This window comes from Cavia porcellus, unplaced genomic scaffold (assembly GCF_034190915.1).
Source record: "Cavia porcellus strain 051 isolate PalLab524CR breed Dunkin Hartley unplaced genomic scaffold, mCavPor4.1 scaffold_18, whole genome shotgun sequence".
NCBI lineage: Eukaryota > Metazoa > Chordata > Mammalia > Rodentia > Caviidae > Cavia > Cavia porcellus.
Window position 1 is genome coordinate 29,251,791 of NW_026947501.1, and position 21,392 is coordinate 29,273,182.

Genomic DNA, 21,392 nt, shown 5'->3' on the forward strand with positions numbered 1-21,392 from the left:
TAAAATACATTTAGTTGGATTCAGTGGCACATACTTGTGGTCTCAGCTAATCAGGAGGTTGAGGGAGGAGGATCATTTGAACCCAAGAGTTCAAAGCCAACCTGGGCACCAGTGAAACCTCATCTCAAAAAACAAAGATAGATAGCAAGAAAAAATATTTAAGGAGATGTTAGTGGGAGACAGACAGGTCTTGGATGCATGCTGGAAATACAGAGGTAAATAAAATATAGGACACTGTTAGAGGCTCAGACTCTAGAACAAAAGCCAGCTGCAGAAAAATGACACATGGAAGTAGTGTACCAGAAATGTAGGGACACCATGGAAGCATTGGATTGTATCTGAAAAAAGAAAAGTATTCTTATTCCAGCATAGAAAAGCAACTCATGATTTTCAAACTTTTTAAAAAAGTCATAGATTTTCAAATCTACATTTGACAAAGCAAAGTCATGGTACAGATTTTCAAAAACAAACCTGGCAAAACCATCTATCACCTATAAAGCTGTATTTACAGTGTTCAACCCAAAATTTAGAGCAATGAATTAATGTATCCTGAGGTTTCTTTTTTTTTTTTTTTTTTTTTTTTTTTTGAGCTGTCAAAGAATGAGATCAACCCCCTTTATCTGGTCCCAGTTTTTGAAAAGAGTTCACATTCCTTGGGCAGTCACAGTATAGATTGAAAAGAGGAGGGAAAACATACGAAATGAGGCTGATTTTTCTTTGCATGCAGCAGATTAAGAAGAGCAAGTTTAGCTCTTCTTAATGGTAAAGTGATGCTGAAACTTTCACAACAGCTACGATGATGGGACTGGTATTGCCTGTACACTTTACTTCAACCAAGCAGAATTCAAAATATGCATGCATGTAAATGAATGCTAGAATAAAATGGAGTGTCATGTATAAGTAAGACAATATGTAGTACAGGGAGGAAAAGCAATGAACAAGCTGACTTTGAATCAAATGTACATTATTGTATAGGGAGATGGACCAACGTCCTTTATAAGGGAATTTCAATCAAAGAGTAAGAATGTAAAAGTACAGCTTGGCAGAGTGCCAAGCACCTGTCATCCCTGTTCCTTGGGAGGCTGAGGTAGAGATCCGTGAGTTCATAATCACCTTGGGCAGAACCGTGAGACAGATGTTCTGCCATTAAGGCATAGGTAAATACCTCACAACATTACAGTGAGAACAGTGAGCCCAGGATTTGTGGAATGAAAGGACACTCCTAGCATGGCCTGGATAAATCTTCAGAGTCTTCCTGGTGGAGAAAATATGTATCTTGAGTCTTAATGATGGGTTGAAAGAAAAAGAATGAGGGAAAAGACTCTTAAAAAAGAGTCTTAAAAGGTCTCTGGGTCCTGACTTGGATAACCATGCTGACCTTGTCATTAACTGACAGACAAGATGGATAGAGTGGTAAGTCCCAGAAAAAGAGGGTGTGATTTAGGGATTTTCTAAAGTCTTTTCCCACTGATACAAAAGAATGGCACAGACTGAGTGAGTAAAGGACCAACAGCAGGAGTTGGTGGCTTCATGGTTCTGGAGTCAGGGAGACCCAACATGGATGGGCCACATCCGGTGAGGGCTTTCTGCTGTGTCATGACATGGCAGAAGGTTAAGTACTCACAAAAAGAGAAACTGGACTGGACTCATTCTTTTTATCAGGAGCCCACACCAGAGTAAGATTAATCCATTCATGAGGACAGAAGCCACGTGACTTAACCAGCCCTTATAGGTCCTGTTGATATTACAATTAGATTTCAACCTAAGTTTGGAGAGAACATAGAAACCATGACAGAGAGTTGTATGCTTGTCTAACAAATGATGTTTAACACTCAAATGATATAAAACCACTGGCGCTTTCTTGCTCTTGGATGCTATTGACTAAGAGGTTGGAAAGGGCTGTATTCGATGTTGTCTGGGACTTTGACTGGGAGGAGTCAGGTGTCTGGGGACTGCAATGAACTTGGAGGTTTCTTCTGTTATTACTGGGACATGGGAAAATGAGGTCCAGCACTGTAGAATGTTTAGTAACATTTCTACCCTCTAGCCACTAGCCTTAAGAGCAACCCACAGACACAGCAGTGACAACCAGAACAACTTGAAATTGCCAAATACCCCTGTGGAGACCTTCTCCTGTGGTTTAGGGCCAGTTGGCCACATTAGTCTAAAAGTTTACTGGGAGGAGAAAGAGAGAGACAGAGAGAGAGAGAGAGAGAGGAAGACAGAGAGAAAGAGAGAGAGAGAGAGAGAGAGAGAGAGAGAGAGAGGCAGAGAAACAGAGACAGAGAGTGAAACAGAGAGACAGAGACAGAGTAAATCATTAGATAAGATTCCTCAAGGTATGGAATAAGATCAGTGGCTCAAAGTTAGAGGATAGGTTCATATTGAAGAGAGTGTGAGTAGAAGACATTAAGAAAAAGTTAAAAATACCAAAAGAAATGATAGGTGTGATGGTTAATCTTGATTGTCAACCTGATTGAGAAACACAGGAAATTAGAGTATTTCTAGAGACAACTGGCGTGTGGAACAGTAAAATATGGAGATAGACCTGCTGTGAATGTGGGAGTGTGAGTAGAATAAAATAGAACACTGTTAGTTCATTCTCTTTCTCTTTTTCTTTCCCTCCTTTCTTTCCTCTCTCCTTCCCTCCTTCCAGGCTTCCGTGAACAACTTCCTCTGCCAGGTCCTTCTGCCTCACTACCATCCTAAAAACCCTAAAAACAATGGAGCCAGCTCACTGCACACCGCAGCCACTGAAACTGTGAGCCAAATCCAATGTTTCCACCTTTAAGTTGGCTTTCTTAGGGAACTAACAGAGAAAGAGAATCAATAAAAATTATAGGTAGAGAGGTGTGGTGTCTACTGCAAGTGTCTGCTCAGCATCCCGTGTCTACACGCATCTTAGCACAACTGGGCCACGCATGAGCACATCACACAACTAAGGCCACACCACCCTTCCCTGTGGTTTTATACCCTGAAGCATGGAGCAAGGTGTTACATTCCTCTTGCGGCCTTGTATTAGAGAGGTATAAATCCACAGATGCCACAGTGTGCTCCTTGCGTTCAGATGTGCCATAAGTTAATGGTGATCACTCATGCCTGGAGAAAGTTCCCAAGGGAAGTTGCTGGGGCCTTCCTCATATTGAAGGGCATTTCTACCTAATGTTTTCTCAGACTTACCGTCTGTGTTTCTAAGTGGACTCAAGGAAGACCAAGAAAACTGCACTAAAAGCACCCCTTTCAAGATGCTTCTGTCTTCTGCTGACTTCTGAGCTAGATTAGCTGTGACATTGTGTCATCTATACAAAGACACAACCTGTGAGCTGTGTGGGAGCTTGATTCATAGTTACCTGAATGTCCCCTCAAAGTCTCACATATGCAAACGTCAGGATTTGAAAGGTGACTGTACTAATGTGGGTTTTATAGGTAAATGTGATGTTAGGAGATGGTCAGAATAGGTAGTAACCAGGTCCATGGCCTAGAAGGGTGGATCTCCTTTCCAGCTTCACCCTTTGCTCTCGCTTCCTGGACACCATGACATGAGCAGTTATTCTTTTGTCATGCCCCTGTGCCATGCTGTCCTGCTTTGGAGCCAGCTGACTCTGAACTGAAAGTTCTTCAAACTGTGAGTCAAAACAAACCTTTTCTCCTTTAAATTGTGGGTGCTGACTATTGTGTCTTAACAACCCAACACACTATAGTGGTACAAGTGTGGTGGTTTCACCTTCAGCAAAAGAAAATAAGCACAACAGCAGAGAAAAACCAGAGTAGAAGAACTGAGAAAGATCAACTTTTGCCAGCATTTGAGCCCCTGAAATCAATCATCCCTAAAGTGAGATCCAAATCTGTCTTTCAAGCTTTGCGAATCTTTCTGTTACAGATGCAAATGTCCTCTACAGAAACAAAACCAGGAGTACAGTGATAAACCTGAAATGTGAAATGGGTGAGTCACAGGGAAAGTTGAAAAGCTGGAATTCTCATTATATGAAGTAAAGCAGCTGGTTAAACTATTACCTAGTATATTTTGTGGCTTAGATAAATACCTTCACCGCTTTACTAATGAGATCAACATGGTCAGTAGAAAAGTATCAGGATAATGGAGTGAGGACCCAGTGCCCCAAAGTCCTCTCAAGCTCCTCCTCTAGTATAGCAGCTACTTAGCAAAGGTCAAAAAATCTCTCCTTCTAGGCAGCCATGGAGAAGAAAATAACTCCCAATTGGACCTCTCCTCTGAGAAGCAGAGAACAAGACTGATGGTATCAGCCTAAAATGCAGGAAAACGGGATGAATCGTGCTATTGTTGCTACAGGATTAAAATTACCATGGTGGGGCTTGCAATTTAGCAATATAGATTGAACAAGAATTTGGCACTTGTTGCTGGCCAAAATGAGGCCACAGAGGCCAGCCTCCAAGGGTCTCAGCCATGCTTGTCAACCAGGGATTATGACTGCTTGGTTCTTAAGGAAGCCCTAAAAAGCTCTATCACTGAGAATGAATGGATGGCTAAGGAGTGGAGATTTCATTGGAGGAAGTCTTCTGGCCATCATCTTATCCCTAGTGACAATCAATGAGCAGGAAAAAGCCTCCCAACAGGAAGCCTTTAGCTCATCTAGGTAGGCCGACTAAGGAATGCACTCTATGGCAAGAGCAGGGAACCAACATCTTGTGGTTCCTGGTTACCCATCCAGAGGAGCCATCTTTGAGCCATTGCTAACACAGCACACTCTTCACTCTCTTCCTCCTCTACTGACTTCCTGTCTCCAAGCGGGGCCTTCATCTGATCTCTAGCATTAAAGAAGCCTTCCATTTCTCCATCTGTCTAACAATAACTCAACTGTATTGAGACTTAACATGTAATTTACAGAAAATGAGAAGCCCATAATCACACGGGAATCATTTCTCCACTTTAATCCTTGAAGGACTTGGCAAAAGCCTATACCCACCTACATATAAAGGCTTCCATTTAAACTAAGTGTAAGTGAAAAGACAGACATAAAACAAATAAACAAACAAAAAACATTTCATGTAGCATTTATTTTTTTTATCCCATCTTAATTTTTGCTTTAACTCTCATCTCCCATTATCCATTTGGTCTTTAGAAATCCAACTTTTTCAAAAACGAAATGTGTAAAGTCTTATTATTTAGAATCATAATAAACTTTTCTTCTCTCCAGAGAGGGAGGATACACAATTCTTATTCTTATGCAGCATTTCCAAATATGCACGTCCATATATATATTTCATAAACTATTTAAAATAAAAACCCTTCATCCTCTGAGATTATTGATATTTTCTAGTCCACTGACACTTCTCCCATAATACAATAATTCCATTCATTTTAATGAATGAGGTGGGGACTGTACTAAAAAATAGGATTTTAATCCCTGAGGTGCCAGTTAAAATGGAGAGGTTGCCATTGCAACACAAAATTTTTAAAAATTTAGCCTTAAATAAAAAGCATGGATCATGCTACCTAGATCAGAATCACCTCCACAGCATGGAATCACTTAGAAAATTGCATTTCCTGGGTCAAGGTCACCCTGATATCTCCAGCTCTCATACTATGAGAATCTTTCCTTTTGTAAAGGAATAACACATAGCAATGAAGTCTGCAGAAACTTCTGAGATCCTCAGAAACTGAGAAACCATAGTCCTGTTTCTCAAATCTCCATCCACAGTGTTGGAGACGGGTTTCAGCACCATTCCAAGACCTGGACAGGTTGATAAACCAGCTTGGTTTTTCTTCTACTCCACAGACAAAGTTAAAAGGAGAAACCAGTTCTGACCAGAAGACTAGCAGGTCCTGCTTTGCTCTGCCGCCACATTAGCAGAGCTGAGTTCAGCTCCTTGTGCCCACCACCTCTGCAGACTCTCCGCTTTCCCGGCCGCTTCCAGGGGTGCTGGGTGTGTGTGTTGAAGCGGGAGTGGGGGTCCATCTGCGCCCCTAGTAGTAGCGGTTCAGGCTGCGAGTGCCGGGGACCTCAGGCTGACCATTCATCCAGATCTCCCTGATGATGCGTTCCCGCTCCTCCAGCCGTTGGGCTCGCTCCAGCTCCTCTGCAGATGTGAACACATTCTTGTTCAAAGTCCTCTCAAAGCGGCGGTGTCTCCGCACTGACCTGTCTGATGTGGTGTCCGAGCTGTCCTCCTCGCTGTCGCTGCTGTCACTGCTGTCCTCGCCATCCTGCGGGAACCTCCTGCGGGGACCTCGCCTGCAATCGGTGTGGCAAGAGATCTTCATCACCAGGGCAGCCAGGGTCACGACCAGGCCGATGCACACGCCGGAGACAAAGTACAGAGCAGCTCGCTCAGGGTTTTCTGGAGGAAGAGAATGAAACAAGTCATTTGAGAGATGACAACTTCACATGCAGACCAAATAGGAAGGACACCTGTCCTCATCTCATCGGGGTGCTAGCTTTTATGAACACCAATGCTGCCCTCCTGTGTGACAAATTTCAAAATCTCATTATTGACAAATAATGATATGAGTTTATTTTTACTCTTCTTTCAGTTTTAACTTTAAAATTATTTTCAAATAAAAAGTTAAAAGACAGAAAAATTGTAATTATCTAGCACTGACTATGCAAAGCCTTTGTGCCTATGTGTCATTCTTGTTAAAGAGCTAAGAGTCTGAAGAGTCTTTACCTGTATCAGAAGTTTTTTGCTTGTGAATTTAGTCAGGCAACCCTATGAGTTTTCTTTAATTACTGTGACAGGCAGCTTCTGGGATGACCCCATCTCCTGGTGTTTGCAGCCTTGCCACAACCAAGGTCCTGCTCCCTTAAAGGCTGACCTAGAGGCTTATTTCTTAGGAACAGAATGTGGTAAAAGCAGTGGGTGAGTCTAAAATAAAAGTCTGTGACTTCGTCTTGCTCAAGCTCTCTTTCATCTTGCTCAGGCTCTCTGGCTTTTCCTATTTGCTAACTCTGATGAAGCCAGTGGCCATGAGAGCAACCATACAGAAAGCCTCAGGTATCAAGGATCCAAGAGTGGACTCCAGCCAACGTCCTTCAAGAACCTAAATGACGCAAACAACCATGTGGATGAGCAAGGAAGTGAATCATTCCTTGGTCTCTGGCCTTGCAGCAGCCTGTTAGGAGACCTCGAACAAGAGATCATAGCTAAATCACACTGATTTCTGAATCATAAACACTGAAAGGTAAATGCATGTTGTGTTTAAACTATAAAGGTATAGGATAGTTTGTACATAGCAACAGATAACTTACACAGCCAATCACACATCTGTAGCCAGTGTAGATATTTAGGAATGAGCTCAAGTGAAAGAGGAGGAAGAATTTGATTAGCTCATGTCTGCCTGATTGTAGTTAATACACGTAAAATACATAACAACCTGCTATTTATTTGCTGACAGGTTAGAATGGGCATGAATCTCATTTAGGTTTTAGAGAGAAAATAGAATACTCAGGCTTTCTGATATTGGACATGTGACTTGGGACAAATAAAGCCTTGGATGTGGCCTTTCATGATTCAGTTAAATCCAATTTTTGTCTTTATTTTAAAGTACAAGGAGGCACTTTATTAGTCAAGTGTCTTGGTTACTTTTCTTGTTCCTGAGGCAAAATACCCAACAAACCCAAAGTTAAATGGGGAAAGGCTCATAGTTGGTAGAGGTTTCAGTTAACTCCAAGGCAGGGTGGCATGATAGACAGGCATCACAGAGGAGAAACAGTTCATGGTGGGCGGAAGACAGCAAAAATGCAAGCAAATAGGGAATAACCACTGCTCTTTCTAACTCTCATGTCTTATCCAGGGTACTTAGGGCAGATAGTGCTCACACCCTTCATCTTGGTGCCCTTGAGCCTAGTTTTGTACCAGGATCAATCCCAGTGTCACACACTCTAGATCCAGCCATCTCTGAAAAAAGCCCCACCTATGGCTGTACAAGGCTTTCGGGGGACATCTAAATACAAGCCATAACATCAAGTGACTTAAGGCAAATCCCAACCTCACTAAACCTCCAAGTCTGATAGGAAAAACAGGCACAGGACAGCCAGAATCAGATCCAAGTGTGTCTGAGTGAAACAGTGGATGTATGAAATTATGGAGCAGCACTGGGAAAGCTCAGAGTACACAGGACTGCTCAGAGCGAGGGGACAGAAAACCAAAAAGGAATGAAAGGGCTGCTCCAGGATGGGGCTGTATTAAGCTCTAGTTTCAGTGATAATTTAAAAGTAAGATTCACTCAAAGCCAAATGAAAATCCACTTGCTGGGAAAATGGGTTCTGTTGTTTCTCAAGTCAGTTTCTCTCCCAAGGGCTACGTCTTGGCTTGTCTGGTTTATCCACCGTTCTCTAGGAACTCTTTTGCTCTAAAATAGGCTTGACTTTGCTGTAGAAGTCCATCCCTAATGACTGACAGAATTCACTTTTTGCCACCAACTGCAGGACTACAGCCATTGTACTTAGGATGACAGCTGGTCAGGGCCCTCCTTCTGTCTACATATCTACTGTCCTTTCAGGCCACTGACTGTCTAAATCTCTGTGAGTCTGAAAAGGCCTTAGTGACCCTTCACTGCTCGGTGCTTTTCCCCAGAGAAGTACTCTTCACAGTGCAAATACATGGCTAGAAGGCAACCAGGCACAGATAATTTTAAAGGAATCAATTTCCAGAACTTTAGTGGGCATTTTCCTTGTTCTTTCTTAAGCTGGATCTATCTAAAGAGGTACCATAGCACCATAGTTGAGAGACATGCTCACCTGCCTCAGACCCTAGCTGTGGCCCTTTCCCTGGTCCTTCCCTCCACATAGATTCCTGTCCCTCATTACACAGAACGCTGAAACCCTCCCACATCCTGAACCCCATCTCAGTGCTCTGCCCCTGCATGCGAAACTGGTCACCAAACAAAATAACTCAAAATATTAATGTCAACGTTAGAAGGCAAATTTTGCCCCAGATGACTGGGCAATAAATCCTTTTCTGATTTTGCTTCTAATTTTTGGTTTCCAGCAAAGCAGAAGAGAGATCTAATCACGTCACTGTCTGATAGATCATTAAAAATAATTTTGGATGACAGACGACTGATTTTTGGCACAGAGCACAAATTTGACTCAAAGACTTGAGTAACCTCATTATAACAAAGCCTCTTTTGTTCTTGTCTGGGTATTTATGTGAACAAACTTACTCAACCACTGCATCTGTGAAAACTGAAAACTAGTAATAGAATTTTCAATGAATCACACTGCATTCTTACAAGAAGTCATATTTACTCACCAATGCATAAACCAAGGGGGTGGGTTATCCATCTCTTTAAGAGACACATTTCCTATACATTTTAATATTTTAAGTTTAAAAATTCTCTTGCAATGTCCAACCTCACATAGACTGTATTTCCTACTGAGCACATCTTCTTTTACTCCAATCCATCTAGTTTCCAACTCTCCTCTTCCCTCTTTTCTTTTCCCTCTTTCTTTCCTTCCCTTTCAACAGGTCCTTTACTGTCTGAGACATCTTTCCCAATCTACCAATCGTCTAAGCCGAAGGCCCAGGATTGTCTTTGCTCCTGCTCCTGGATTAATGAATCTCACCCATTCTTCTTTATCTTCCACTCAGTTCTCACTACCATCTCCCCATACTTGGACAATTCCTGCCTAGCTTGACAATTGGATTCTAGGTCTTCCATCCCCGCTGGATTTTTCACATAGCTATTAACACCACATTTTAAATTGTGACTTCTAATATTGGACATATTTTTTTGGAAGAATTTCAAGGCCCTCAAAAATTTGGTTCTGATCTCACTCTTTAGTCATATTCCAAACTCCTTCACATCATCCTGTACTCTAGACAGGCTAAAAGCCTCATTATCCATTCTCAATTTACGAATATTTCCTCTTCATGTTTGTACTTGAATCTTTTGCTGGAAATGCCAGCAAAGCCTCTGGTTTTCTTCCAATGGATAATTAACCTTTGATACAACTGAACCATTCTTTCTTATATTAACATAATGCTGCTTAAAGACATGTGTGTTGAACTTCACAAACATTTCATTTTCCTTTTGACAGTATGAGGTATTCTAAATAAGTTTTCTTAGATTTCTATTAAGGACTACTTCATTATGAATATAAGAAAAATCTCTACAGAAATTTACTGTAAAAATTCTGTCATAGGAAAATAATTATTTAAAATTATCTTGACTGTGCTTTGATTTAGGAGCTATGTTTTTGAGTACATAAACTAGGTATAAATTCCTGCTGCTCAGTAGATTTTAGATCCACCCCACCATAACCGAATCACTGGGACTGGGCAATCCCTTTTATAAAACTAAAGAGATTGGTCCAATTCCAATGAAGCTACAGCTTTTCTAAGTTAGAATGAAATACACCCAGGAGAGGGAAAGGCCAACTTATGATACAACACCCTTGAAGGAGACACACCAACAGGAAGATGGACATGGACGGCAGAAGGGATTCTCTAAGAGGAGGGACTGTCCTGTGGATGACCCAATTCTTGTCCTTAGCTCTCCTACCGGGGCTGAGGAGATGCCATATTTTGTTGGCATCGGTCCTTAAACTCAGGGAAGAAAATTCCCCAGGCCAGGATTTAATCTCCTTGGATCCTATAGTGGGAGAAAAAGGATCAAAGTGGTCAGTTACACTATAATGTCCGACTTCCCCAGTAAACCAACCTCCCTTTTATAAATGCTTAGCATTAGAAGAACTTCATTCAACCAACACACATTGATAGGTTAGAAAAAAACTTGGGATAGGCTGCCTTTTAAGACTATTTGAGAGCTCCACTAACAACTAAGGCACCAAACAAGGCCTTGTTTCTGCTGGAGCGTGAGTCTGGAGCACCATGATTTCATACGCATTTCTTGGAGACTTGATTACTTTCCCTGAAAGTGTTTTTGGACCATGATGGTTTTCACCATTATCCCATTTTTACTCCAATGCAGTAAAAATTAAACAAAACCTATAAATCCTGAACAGACAATACAGAAAAGTTTGGGCAACTCCTTTATTTACTGTTAGGGCTGTGTCTAGATGGCGCCTAAAGCCTCATGCAATCATAGATGGGGCTGGATCTAGAGTATGTGATGCTGAGATTAAGGGTATGTGGTTACAGCAATTCCCTGACTAGTTTAGTACCACCCTAATCCCACTATCCCAGACAGAATATAAACGGGGAAGAAAGAAGCCACTAGAGCCCTTTGCTTGCTTTGTTACCTTTTGCCCATCATGAACTGCTTCTCCTCTGGATGTCCATCTGCCATGCCGCCCTGCTTTGGAGCCAGCCAACTATGAACTAAAACCTCTACAAGCTGTGAGCTAAATAACCCTTCCTCCTTTTCACTTTGGGTGTCCAGTATTTTATCTCAGCAACAAGGAATGTAATTGAAGCATGTACTAAGCCCATCACAAATGGAATCTTTTCACACCTACTTGTCACCAGGACCTAAGACTGTAGATAGATAGATAGATAGATAGATAGATAGATAGATAGATAGACAGACACTCAGGGCTTTTATTTATTGAATCTCTGCCAAGATTTGGGATAATACTCTGTGCTAGTCAAATATTTTCAACCATTACCACAGTTCAGGAGAGGAGGTAAATATTGTTATTCTTGTTTAAATGATGAGGCTGGGATGAGACATGTCCATGTTTTCATCAAGAAGGAAAACTATATTTGACACTAAAGCTTCTATAACAAATCATCCTGTTTCTATCCCTGCCTCACCTCACTTATTACATCAGCCTCATTTTGAAGCTCTCTTCCAAATACTGTTTTAGGAACTGTGATTCTCATCCCAGTCTAACTAGTTGACCTCATCCTGGCTCTCAGATCAGATCATTTCCTTTTTTACCTACGTATCCAAGACATAGTTTCAGAGGTGTCTAGTAAGACAACCAGACAGGGCAAAGGAGTTTACTGGATTTTACTGGATCCCAAACTAGTGCCTCATGGCAGATTTTCATAGTTAATATGATTTGTGTCAAATTTCTTCATCGTTTTTTCTACAATCAGAACTGGAGCTCCAAAGTGGTTGTTTTTTCTCTCCTGTAATACTTTCTGTTCCAGGTCACTTCCTCTTGGCCAATGATCCACCCTGGTCTTGACCAGATCCAGACAGCTGTTAATTACCCAGGAAGCAGAGTGGGAAGGGCTATTGTTGTTTGTTTTCCCTTAATAAATAAAAATAAATGTATCGTTATATCTTGTTTCCTGCAGGGTCATTGTTTTCATGGCAGGAAGACCATCCTATGTGGAGGTCATGTGGCTAATGTCATTTGCACCTCTGAACATCAGATTACATGCAGTAGGCTCTTCAGGAGAAGGCAGCACCAACCAGCCCAGCTCAGGTCAACAGCTCTCCAGGCAAAGGTAACATTTTCCCTTCCTGAGCTTTCTTTTACTCCCAAAGTTTCCGTTAAGTAGAAGGATAAAGTTTTAAATGGGCTTTAAAGACAATAGTGGGTTGGGCCACAATCAGAGTGCTCAGCATAGCGCCTCCTCTGAATTCATAAGGCTTAACACTCCACCCATGGGAATGGCAAAATGCTCCAAAACACTTCTATTTGCTGTAAAATGTTGGAGGAATGTCCCTTCTTCTTCCATCCTGGCAGGTCAGCTCTCTACTCCTTGATTTCACCCCTTTCCTCTTCTCCTTTCCACCTCCTAAGCAATAAGCTCTGCATAAGGAAGCTTCCACTTCCCCAATCCTCCCTCACCCTGCTCCACTCATTCACTTTCCCCGCTGCACTGGGAAGTTCCTGTAGTTTTATAGCTCTCTTGTGCTGAAGTTTGCATGTGGGTTCACACAAAAGTTTGCTTGTGTGACCCTTTTGCGAGGTGGTAGAACCTTAAAGAGGCGGCGCCTAGCGGAAGGAAGTTAGGGTCAGTGAGCGCAGCCCTTGAAGGAACTGGTGGGCTCCCAGGTTCTTTCTCTCTTCCTTGCTTCCAAGCCACAATGAAGTGAATGGGCTTTTGCCATGTGCTCCAGTCATTTTGTATTGTGCTGTCCACAAGTCCAAAACAGGGACAAGCAACAGTAAATTGAAACTTTTGAAACTAAGACAAAACGAGCCTTTCCACCCTTTAAGTTTATTATGTCAGGTATTTTGCCACAGTAATGGAAAGCTCACTAACATACTCTGGGACTTGAGGATACTAGGAAAGAATGTTCTTGTATTTAATGCCACTTTCTTTTTTGCTTGTTTGTTATTACCTTACAGTGGCTTTTCATAAAAGAATGTCCAGGTCAAACAGGATACACATTATAATTCAACACTCATTGCCACGTGGTCTTTCAAAAGTGATACGTTGATTTCCTTTCCATTGGCTATGTGTGAGAATAGTACTTTCTCCAAACTCTCTTTTACCAAATTGTGTCTAGCAGGAAATATTCCAACCAATAAAATTTTTTCACAAATTGTAGTTCAGTGAAAGGTTACTTTTGTCCACAAATCTTACTGTGAGTCTATAATGCCTTGGACAATGTTTAGGGGCTATTGACCCAAAGGTGTCCACAGGATTTACAATATAATAGGAATAACAAAAAACAGAAACTACATTATTTTCTCAAATGTCCTCATAGCATCAATTGAGTTATTCAGGGCTACATTCCCATACTCCTGGGATAACACCAACTTCATATCAAGCTCAAAGGAGAAGTGATTTAAATTCTAGCCAGTTGCTATATTATGGCAGTCAGTAAGGCTTATAATACTTGCAGTTACACATTTAAGGGGTATTGGTCAAATGAAAAAATATATATATTTACATAATACCCAAAATTTCTTATTGAAAAAAATACTGTAAGCAAAATTAGAAGACAAATAAAAGTATTTGTGCTAAGTAATAGCTACAAAGCCCTGATACATAAAGAACACTCAGAAACAGCATCAAGAAAAAGACTGACAACCAATAAAGAAAATAAACACAAGAACAGTTCATGGAAAAAGAAAGGAAATGAGGTTTTCAACATATGAAAATACACTCATCCGAAACAGGTATTGGTATAGCATAGTTCACAAGTCAAATCTGGAATTCCTTCTTTCCATAAAAAAGTTTTATGGAAACACAGCCATGTTTTACATATTGCCTGTCTGTTTTTGTGATAAAACAGTAAGTTGAATTGTTATAGCAGAGACTGCCTCACAAACCAGAAAATATTTATTATCCAGACCTTCACAGAAAAAGTTTGCTGACTTCTAACAGAAACTTAAATGAAATCACAGAGATGTTTTTTTATCTGTTACACTATCAAAATTCCAAAACTTTGAAAGCATAGTTATAGAGGTTTCTTATACATCTTTTAAGAGTAAATTGGTAAAACTTTTAAAATGGCAATTTGGCAATGATTATCTTAATAATTTACATTTACTTTAATGCAGCAATTCTACTTTTGAGAATTTATTCTGCAAAGGTACTTGAACATGCACATCATGGTTATTTACTGCAGCTTTGTATGTTGCTCTGTTTTAGCAGACTTAAACCACTGCCCATCTGTACGGGGCTGGTCAAACTATGGATGGTCCATTTTATAAGGGAACAGTATGTTGTTGTCTAGAAGAACGAAGGTCCAGTACACTCATCTCTCTGTGATACACTGTACATGGGAAAAGTCAACCTCTAAAAACCCAGTCGTATGCTACCTCTGTAGACAATGAGGAGAAAGTGACTACACACTTATTTTTTCCTGTGTCATTGTAAAGAACTCTGAAAGGATTGATTGAATCCTGGCTGTTAACAGCTCAGGATTAGAAACTAGATGGAAGGGGCAGCTCTGGGGTTAGACTACTTGCTGTATGTCTTTTATACTGTTTGGTTATTGAACCATGTTCATTTCCTCATTTACTGAGCATCTGATAGGTTGCAGGTACTGTTCTGCATGTTGAGAACACAGCCTTTACCAAGGAAACAAAAACTTGTCTGTTCTTGGGAGTCTTTTTATGTTCTAGTGGGGGAAAGAGATAATACACAAATAAAATATGTGGTATATTAGATGATAATAATAAGAGGAGAAATAAGGTGATGTGAAGTATCAAATGTGTCTCAGTGGGTGAAAGTAACCAGCACAAAATATACTGAAAGTGATTTAAAAAAAAAAACCTAAAGAAAATAGAAGGGTGAAGTTGGCAAACATCTTAGACATTCAAATTATTAAATTAAAATGAGTAATTGTTCCATTGACTCTAACAATTCTATTAGAAGTTATTAATCAGGTAATTATTATTAAAGGGATTATTGTCCTCATTGTAAAGTATTATATTCTAGTTCCAATGAGTAGCTTACAAATAGTTAAAACATGAAACATTAATTCCTGCAATCCAAATGCTGAGATGGAAGGAAGCAAAACACATATGGGAAGAATATGAGTGAGAGGTAAATTCTATCTCTTTAGGTCACTGAAGCTAAAGTTTTTGTGTTATTTGGGACTGAAAAATAATCTTAGCAGTTGAGTCATGCAAAAGTGCTTGGATTTTATCCCAGAGATAAAGAAGACCCACTGAAGCATTTTGAAAAATAAAAAAGATTGCTTCATCACACCTGCAGTGTGGGAAGATCATTTCACTCCAAACAACAGACTCTAAAGCAAGACTGAAGTCTGGAAGTGTCATTAGGACAAGCAGGCAAAAGCATGTGGGATTTGAACCAAGTCCATGGCGGTGGGAATTAGAGGGAAAGCAACTGAGGAGCCACAGGGGAAGCCACTGGCCTCTAACCATGGGATACAGACTGTGAAGAAGGTGCATCAAGGTTAAAAACCAGCCTTCTGGATTATGTGATGCTCTAGAAAGAGCTTCTTTAAGGCGGACACAATCCATTCTAGGACAGGCTGAATTTGAAATCCAGTAGTACATCCAAATGGTTGTTTTCAGGATACTTGGATATAGAGATCAAGGAGTTGGAAAATGTAAGGGAATGGTAATGGTCTCACATATGATTTAAACAAAAATTAATATTCCAATAAAATAATATTTGCTGTTATAAAATGACACTGATAAATTATAATACTTAAGGTATAGCTAAGTGAAAGGAAATAAAAAAAATACACAGACAAAACCCCATATAATCCTAGTATTCAGATAAAAATTACAATGAAATATGGTTATTTTATATATAAATACACATAAATAATGGGATTATATTGCATATGCTTTGTAGTACTTGGTTTCATTCATTTAACAGCAATCATAATCATCTATTTCAATTAATATTTGCTTTTTATTTTTCAATATATAAATAATTCTGAAGTTAATTCTCTCATAGCAGTATCTGTGCTTAGATCCCTAATTATTTTCTTAGAAGAAATTCCTAGCACCAGGACTATTGACTAAATAAATGATATATTTTTTTGGTCAGTTTTTACTTTTATTAGTACATGTTTATATTACGTAGTAATTATAATCCTTGGGGAGGTTGGTGCAGGTACACAGCAAAGGTCAGTCCTCTTAAGGTTTTTGATAGATACTGCCAAACCATTCTCTAGAGCGGCTACAGCAATTTACAGTTCAGTCAGCACTGTGTGCAAGTACTCATAGTTTCACAATTTCTCCAAAACTGAAGTTACTTATATACCTAGTTGCTCAGTTTTAAGAATTTTATAAAACAAAAATGTCAAGTGCACTGCTGTTTCCATTTTGCACCTATTTGCTAGAATTTAAACTACTTACATTTTATTGATAATTTGTATTTTTTCTTTTGCAAAATGCTTAATCTTATCTTTTGTTACCCTTTTCGTTGGGACACTGACTGATTTATAAGAGCTCTGTATATGTTATAAACACTAACCATCATTAACGTTGCAATTTTTCCTTAAAAATAAAAACATGTTTGTCACTTGTTATTTATATTTAGTGGACACTTTTCTAAATAGATTTTTTTTATATTATTGGACTAGTCAAGGACTGGAATGGCGATTATGAAGGATAAGAACAAGGTGTATGCAGGGGCAAACAGAAAAACAAAAGCAATTGGCTTCAATCTGCAAATGACAGCATCACTTGGTAACGTGGTCACAGAAGGAGAATATCAACCCATATCAACCCCGTGTAGAGAGTCAGAAAACGAAACCAGCCTGTGTCAAAATTAAATCTAATCAGAACCGCAGTTCCTTCCTTTTCACACCACATCCAAATGCATCAGGCAAAACAAAACAAAAGCAAACTATAAAACTATAAAAGATTAAAAAGAATCACAGGAGCGGTTTAGTCATTCAAAACATGAGGCATTTCCACGTCTTGTTCAACAGTTCCTTTCCTGTGAATGGCGCCTGGTCTCATCTTGAAGAGAAAGCCAGACTTCTTCCTAAAGAGCCACTTTCCTTGGAGGGTGCAAATGTCAGACTCAGCTGGACTCCCAAGTTCTTTTCTCCCTCTCTCCCAAAGACAGAATGCACATACGTGTGCGCACACACACACAAAGACACACACACAAATAAGTCAGATTCACTCAGTGAGGGCTTCATCTACTGATTTAATCAGAAGCTGGACAGAGGAATAGGTGCATGTATTAGTTTGTTATATAAAATTATATACATTATGTATGTAATCATAAGAGCGAAATTTTCAAATATATTTATTATTACACAATCAGAGTCTGAAGCACCATTAGTCCCTGGAGAATGAGGGAAACCGGTAGATTCTCAGTGCAAGAATCTGGAAACCTCAGAACAAGAGGGACGGAGGGACTGATGACAGCGGCCCGGGTGGGAAGCTGATAGCCTGGACGCTCCCTAGAGGGGTGCTGGCGAAGGTCTGTATCCAAAGGCTAAAGAACCCGCAGCCTGATGACCACGAGCAGTGGCCACAGTGAGGAACGCCCTGGCTCTGCCAGCGGAGTGTGGCGGTGCATAGCCTGCCTCTTCCACCTTTCCTTTCCTACTCGGGGCCCTCCTCCACAGCTAGGGGGGTGCCCCCCACCCCTTAATGCACTGACGCACCTGACCTGGTTTATGGGAACACCCGGAAGTGTGCCTTCACCAGTTTTCCAGGCCAGTCTCAATGGAGTCGGGTTGACACTCAAGATTAACCATCAGATAACTGATGTGCTGGTGGGGAGGGCCACAGGAGGGGTCAAGGTATCAGCTTCGGCTCCGGCCTGTTGATCCCATTTTAGTCACTCTACTTCCTTACCTTATTCTTTACACTTCATCCCTACTACTTTAAAGCATGGCTTCCTGCATCCCATGCAGTATTTAATTCCAGGGTATGAGGTGGAAAGAAGGGAGGTTGAAGGGGACAGTAAAATACGGTGCTGTACACTTCCAGGCTTGAAAAGATCACAAGGTAAGAAATACCAGGCCATTCACTGAGTTGCCACATTCAGTTCAGGGTCACGCTGCCCTAAGTGGAAAACTGCCAGGTACTTCTGTGCAGAGCAGGGCTCCAAAGTCCGGCACTCTGTTTGGTTAAGAGACATCTTTAATTTTTTTTCTTTTTCTTTTTTTGTGGCAGGCTCTCACTCTGTAGCCCAGGCTGGCCTTGAATTGACATCTTGCAACAGTTGACTTTCAAGTATCCTTAAGAACCTTGAAACTGCAGACCCTCTCTGTCCTCTACTTCCTTTTGTGGTGAGTTCACTACAGGTCAGCACCTTCAAATCGCTTATGAGAACAGATGGCAGAGTTTCACAAATCACAACTCCTGCTGGCAGGTCCTTTCTCCCCAACTCAGCCTCGCTGAAAGAGCAAAACTGAACCACACGTCTGACATGTGAGTGCCCAGGGAAAGGGGGGCCAGGTATAGGACTTCTTTGAGTGGGCGAGGAGCTGGTCAGTAGCCTGGGCTCTACTGAGTAAGGAGGCAGAATGCTGGCACATGGGAAGTGCATGTTGCATTTTTGCCAGGCACAGAGGGAGTGGCTGGGTATAAGCACTGAGAGGTTTCCCCAGTGAGGCTGCAGTCATCCAAGATCCTCTTACTAGAAGCCATGAGCTTCCTTTCCCCGCAGTGTTGGCTCAGATTTGCCATTGTGTTGATAAAAATGTCAGATTTGGTTTTTAGATTTACACTCTGAGGTCACCCACATAGCAACCCTATCTAAAGAATCAGAAAGTAAAACCAGCCCTTGCCTGAAGAAAATCTAATCAGAGCTCAGTGGCTTCCTTTACGTACAACATCCAGAAACATCAGGCAAAACAACACTAAAGCAAACTACTGAAACATTAAAAGCTCAGTTAAGCATCCCAGAAGCAATTGGATCACTCAAACCATGAAGCATTTCTACATATTTATTAATGGCTCTTTTTATAGAAACAGCATCTGTCTCCAGAAATGACCTTGAGGAGAAAGTCAGCCAACTTACTAAAGAGTACAACGTGGAACCAGGGAAGGGGCAAATGTCAGACTCTCTCAGAGATTTTCTCAGACATACGTGTTTCTCTCTCTCTGTCTCTCTCTCTCTCTTCCTGTCTCTTCCCCCCAAATGCCTGACATAGCCCTCAAACACAAAACACATGCACACACACAGGCACACACACACACACAAACACTTACAACCTGTCTAGGGTTGAGAACAGAGCAGAAGTAGCCAAGATGAGGTTCTCCATCAGTGCTTTCCACAGTCTTCAGAATAAATACATAACAACACAAGTCAACAGTAGCCCCAGGTTACTTCACTCACTCACTGGTGCTGGAAGGAAACCAAACATTTCCAGCAAGATAAAGCTCTAGGGCCCCTTTATCTACCAAATTAGAGAATGGCCATCTTAACTCCTTAGCAGAAGACCTTTCATCCCAGAGCTCAGCACAGCAAACCGTTGGTCTGACTGCACAATGTTTCTCTCCTAGGACAAGACCACAGATGTCCCCCCGAGCCCTCAGCCCTGACCCAGCCTAGCCCAGGCACCTACTGGAGACAAAGGAATAGGTTGCTAGGACACTGCTGAGGAAATTCATCTCCGTGTGCTCCGTGATCACTGGCTCTGCGGTGGCGCTGAAGGGCAGCCTCATGTGGCATTCAGAGGAGGACTCCTGGAGACACTCAGCTGCACCGCCGTGGCGCTCTGTCTGTCTCTTCCTGTCTGGAAACAAAGTGGGTGATGAGACACATTCACCACGAAGATCTGAGGTCTTACTCTCTTTCTTCCAGTGAGCTTGTTTTCAAGGCACCAGCAATTCCTTACTCCTATTCTGCTCATCTTTCCCCCTTTCTCTACTCTGTCTCCTCCAACTTCACACTTTCACACTCCTCCTCACCTTCCCTGGCACTCTTTTTTGTCTTCTCCCTGGCTCACCTTGGAGGCACAATCCCTCCAGTTCCAGTGCTCATCTCTTCAGTCACTGCTCTTTAACCTCAAGCCACAGTTCACTCCTCTCCTCTTCTGATTTCCCTGGAGCCTGCACTGACAACATATGTGTACCTTGATCAGTTTGCCTCACTGCTCAGATCCAAAAATGTGCACCTTTAGCAATAAGTCAGGGCTGGCTATCCCCAAACTGCAAAAGTGGTAGCGTTCTAAAATACGCAAATTGGAGACTTCAGCCTGCTTGAAGCTCCATGATTTCACCTGTGATGGATCAGTCTCTCCTCCACTCCATATAGACCACCCACAGACAGAACCACCCAGGAGTCAAAACAGGGATGGGGATTTTGGTTTCCAGATGTGTGGTCTCTCGCTAGAAAAGCACTTTCTTTACTAGTGTCTTCCTCAGACCCAGCATTTTCATACCTAGTTCTCTCAGCAAAGGCTTCACAGAAGGCTGTTAAAGATGGAGCAAGAGAAGTGCCAAAGACTCAACAACTGGAATTCACCGCTGCTGTGAGCTGAGGACAGGGAATTGAGTCACAGGGTGACTAGAAGAACAGAAGGCTCCGATGCTTGGGTAAGACACTTGGGCATTTAGTGGGTCACAGAGAATAGCAACATAGAGTGGGTGGAATGGGTTACAACAGCACAGAACTCTCACTGTAGAACATTCCAGCTTCAGGGAAGACCAAAAATAAGGAAAAACAGATTGACTTACAGGTTAAGACAAAAATAACCACAAGATTCTTGGAGCAACCAGAGACACTGAGAGTGGCAGGAGGAAGAATGGAAGCTTCAGGGGCTCTGAGAAGGAGTTGGCTGCTGGTGACAGTTCCCTGAGCCAAGGCAGAGGGTCCTTCAACAGCCATTTGAATTCCTAAAAGGAGATGGTTGAGTGACACAGGTGAATGCTGACAGCTATCACTCTGTAGGTCTGTGGATTCCAGGACCCAAGAAGAGAATGAAACCATTGGTATCTCTCAGGTTATCTCAGACTCTTTCCTCCCTACCTGTCCCTACCAATGCTACCATACTGGGTGTCTCCTCACTTCTCTTCTGGGAGTCTCACCACAGTCTCCTAATTCTCTTTTGCTGATACCTTCTTCCTGCTCATTTTAGCTCCCACTCTTATTAACAGGGTCATCTTTCTACAAGTACAACTATGCTCACTCACTGTGCA

The 21,392-nt window shown here is 41.5% G+C and overlaps 1 protein-coding gene across 1 annotated transcript; it reads right to left on the reverse strand.

Moving 5' to 3' along the window:
- Positions 1–5,015: 5,015 nt before the first annotated feature.
- Positions 5,016–20,186, reverse strand: Eva1a (eva-1 homolog A, regulator of programmed cell death). The gene is made up of 3 exons (XM_063229634.1): positions 20,163–20,186; positions 19,817–19,987; positions 5,016–6,318 (listed from the first exon to the last, which is right to left on the reverse strand). The coding sequence occupies exons 2-3, from the start codon at positions 19,914–19,916 to the stop codon at positions 5,945–5,947; spliced, it is 474 nt and encodes a 157-aa protein (XP_063085704.1). The 5' UTR covers positions 19,917–19,987; positions 20,163–20,186; the 3' UTR covers positions 5,016–5,944.
- Positions 20,187–21,392: the final 1,206 nt, after the last annotated feature.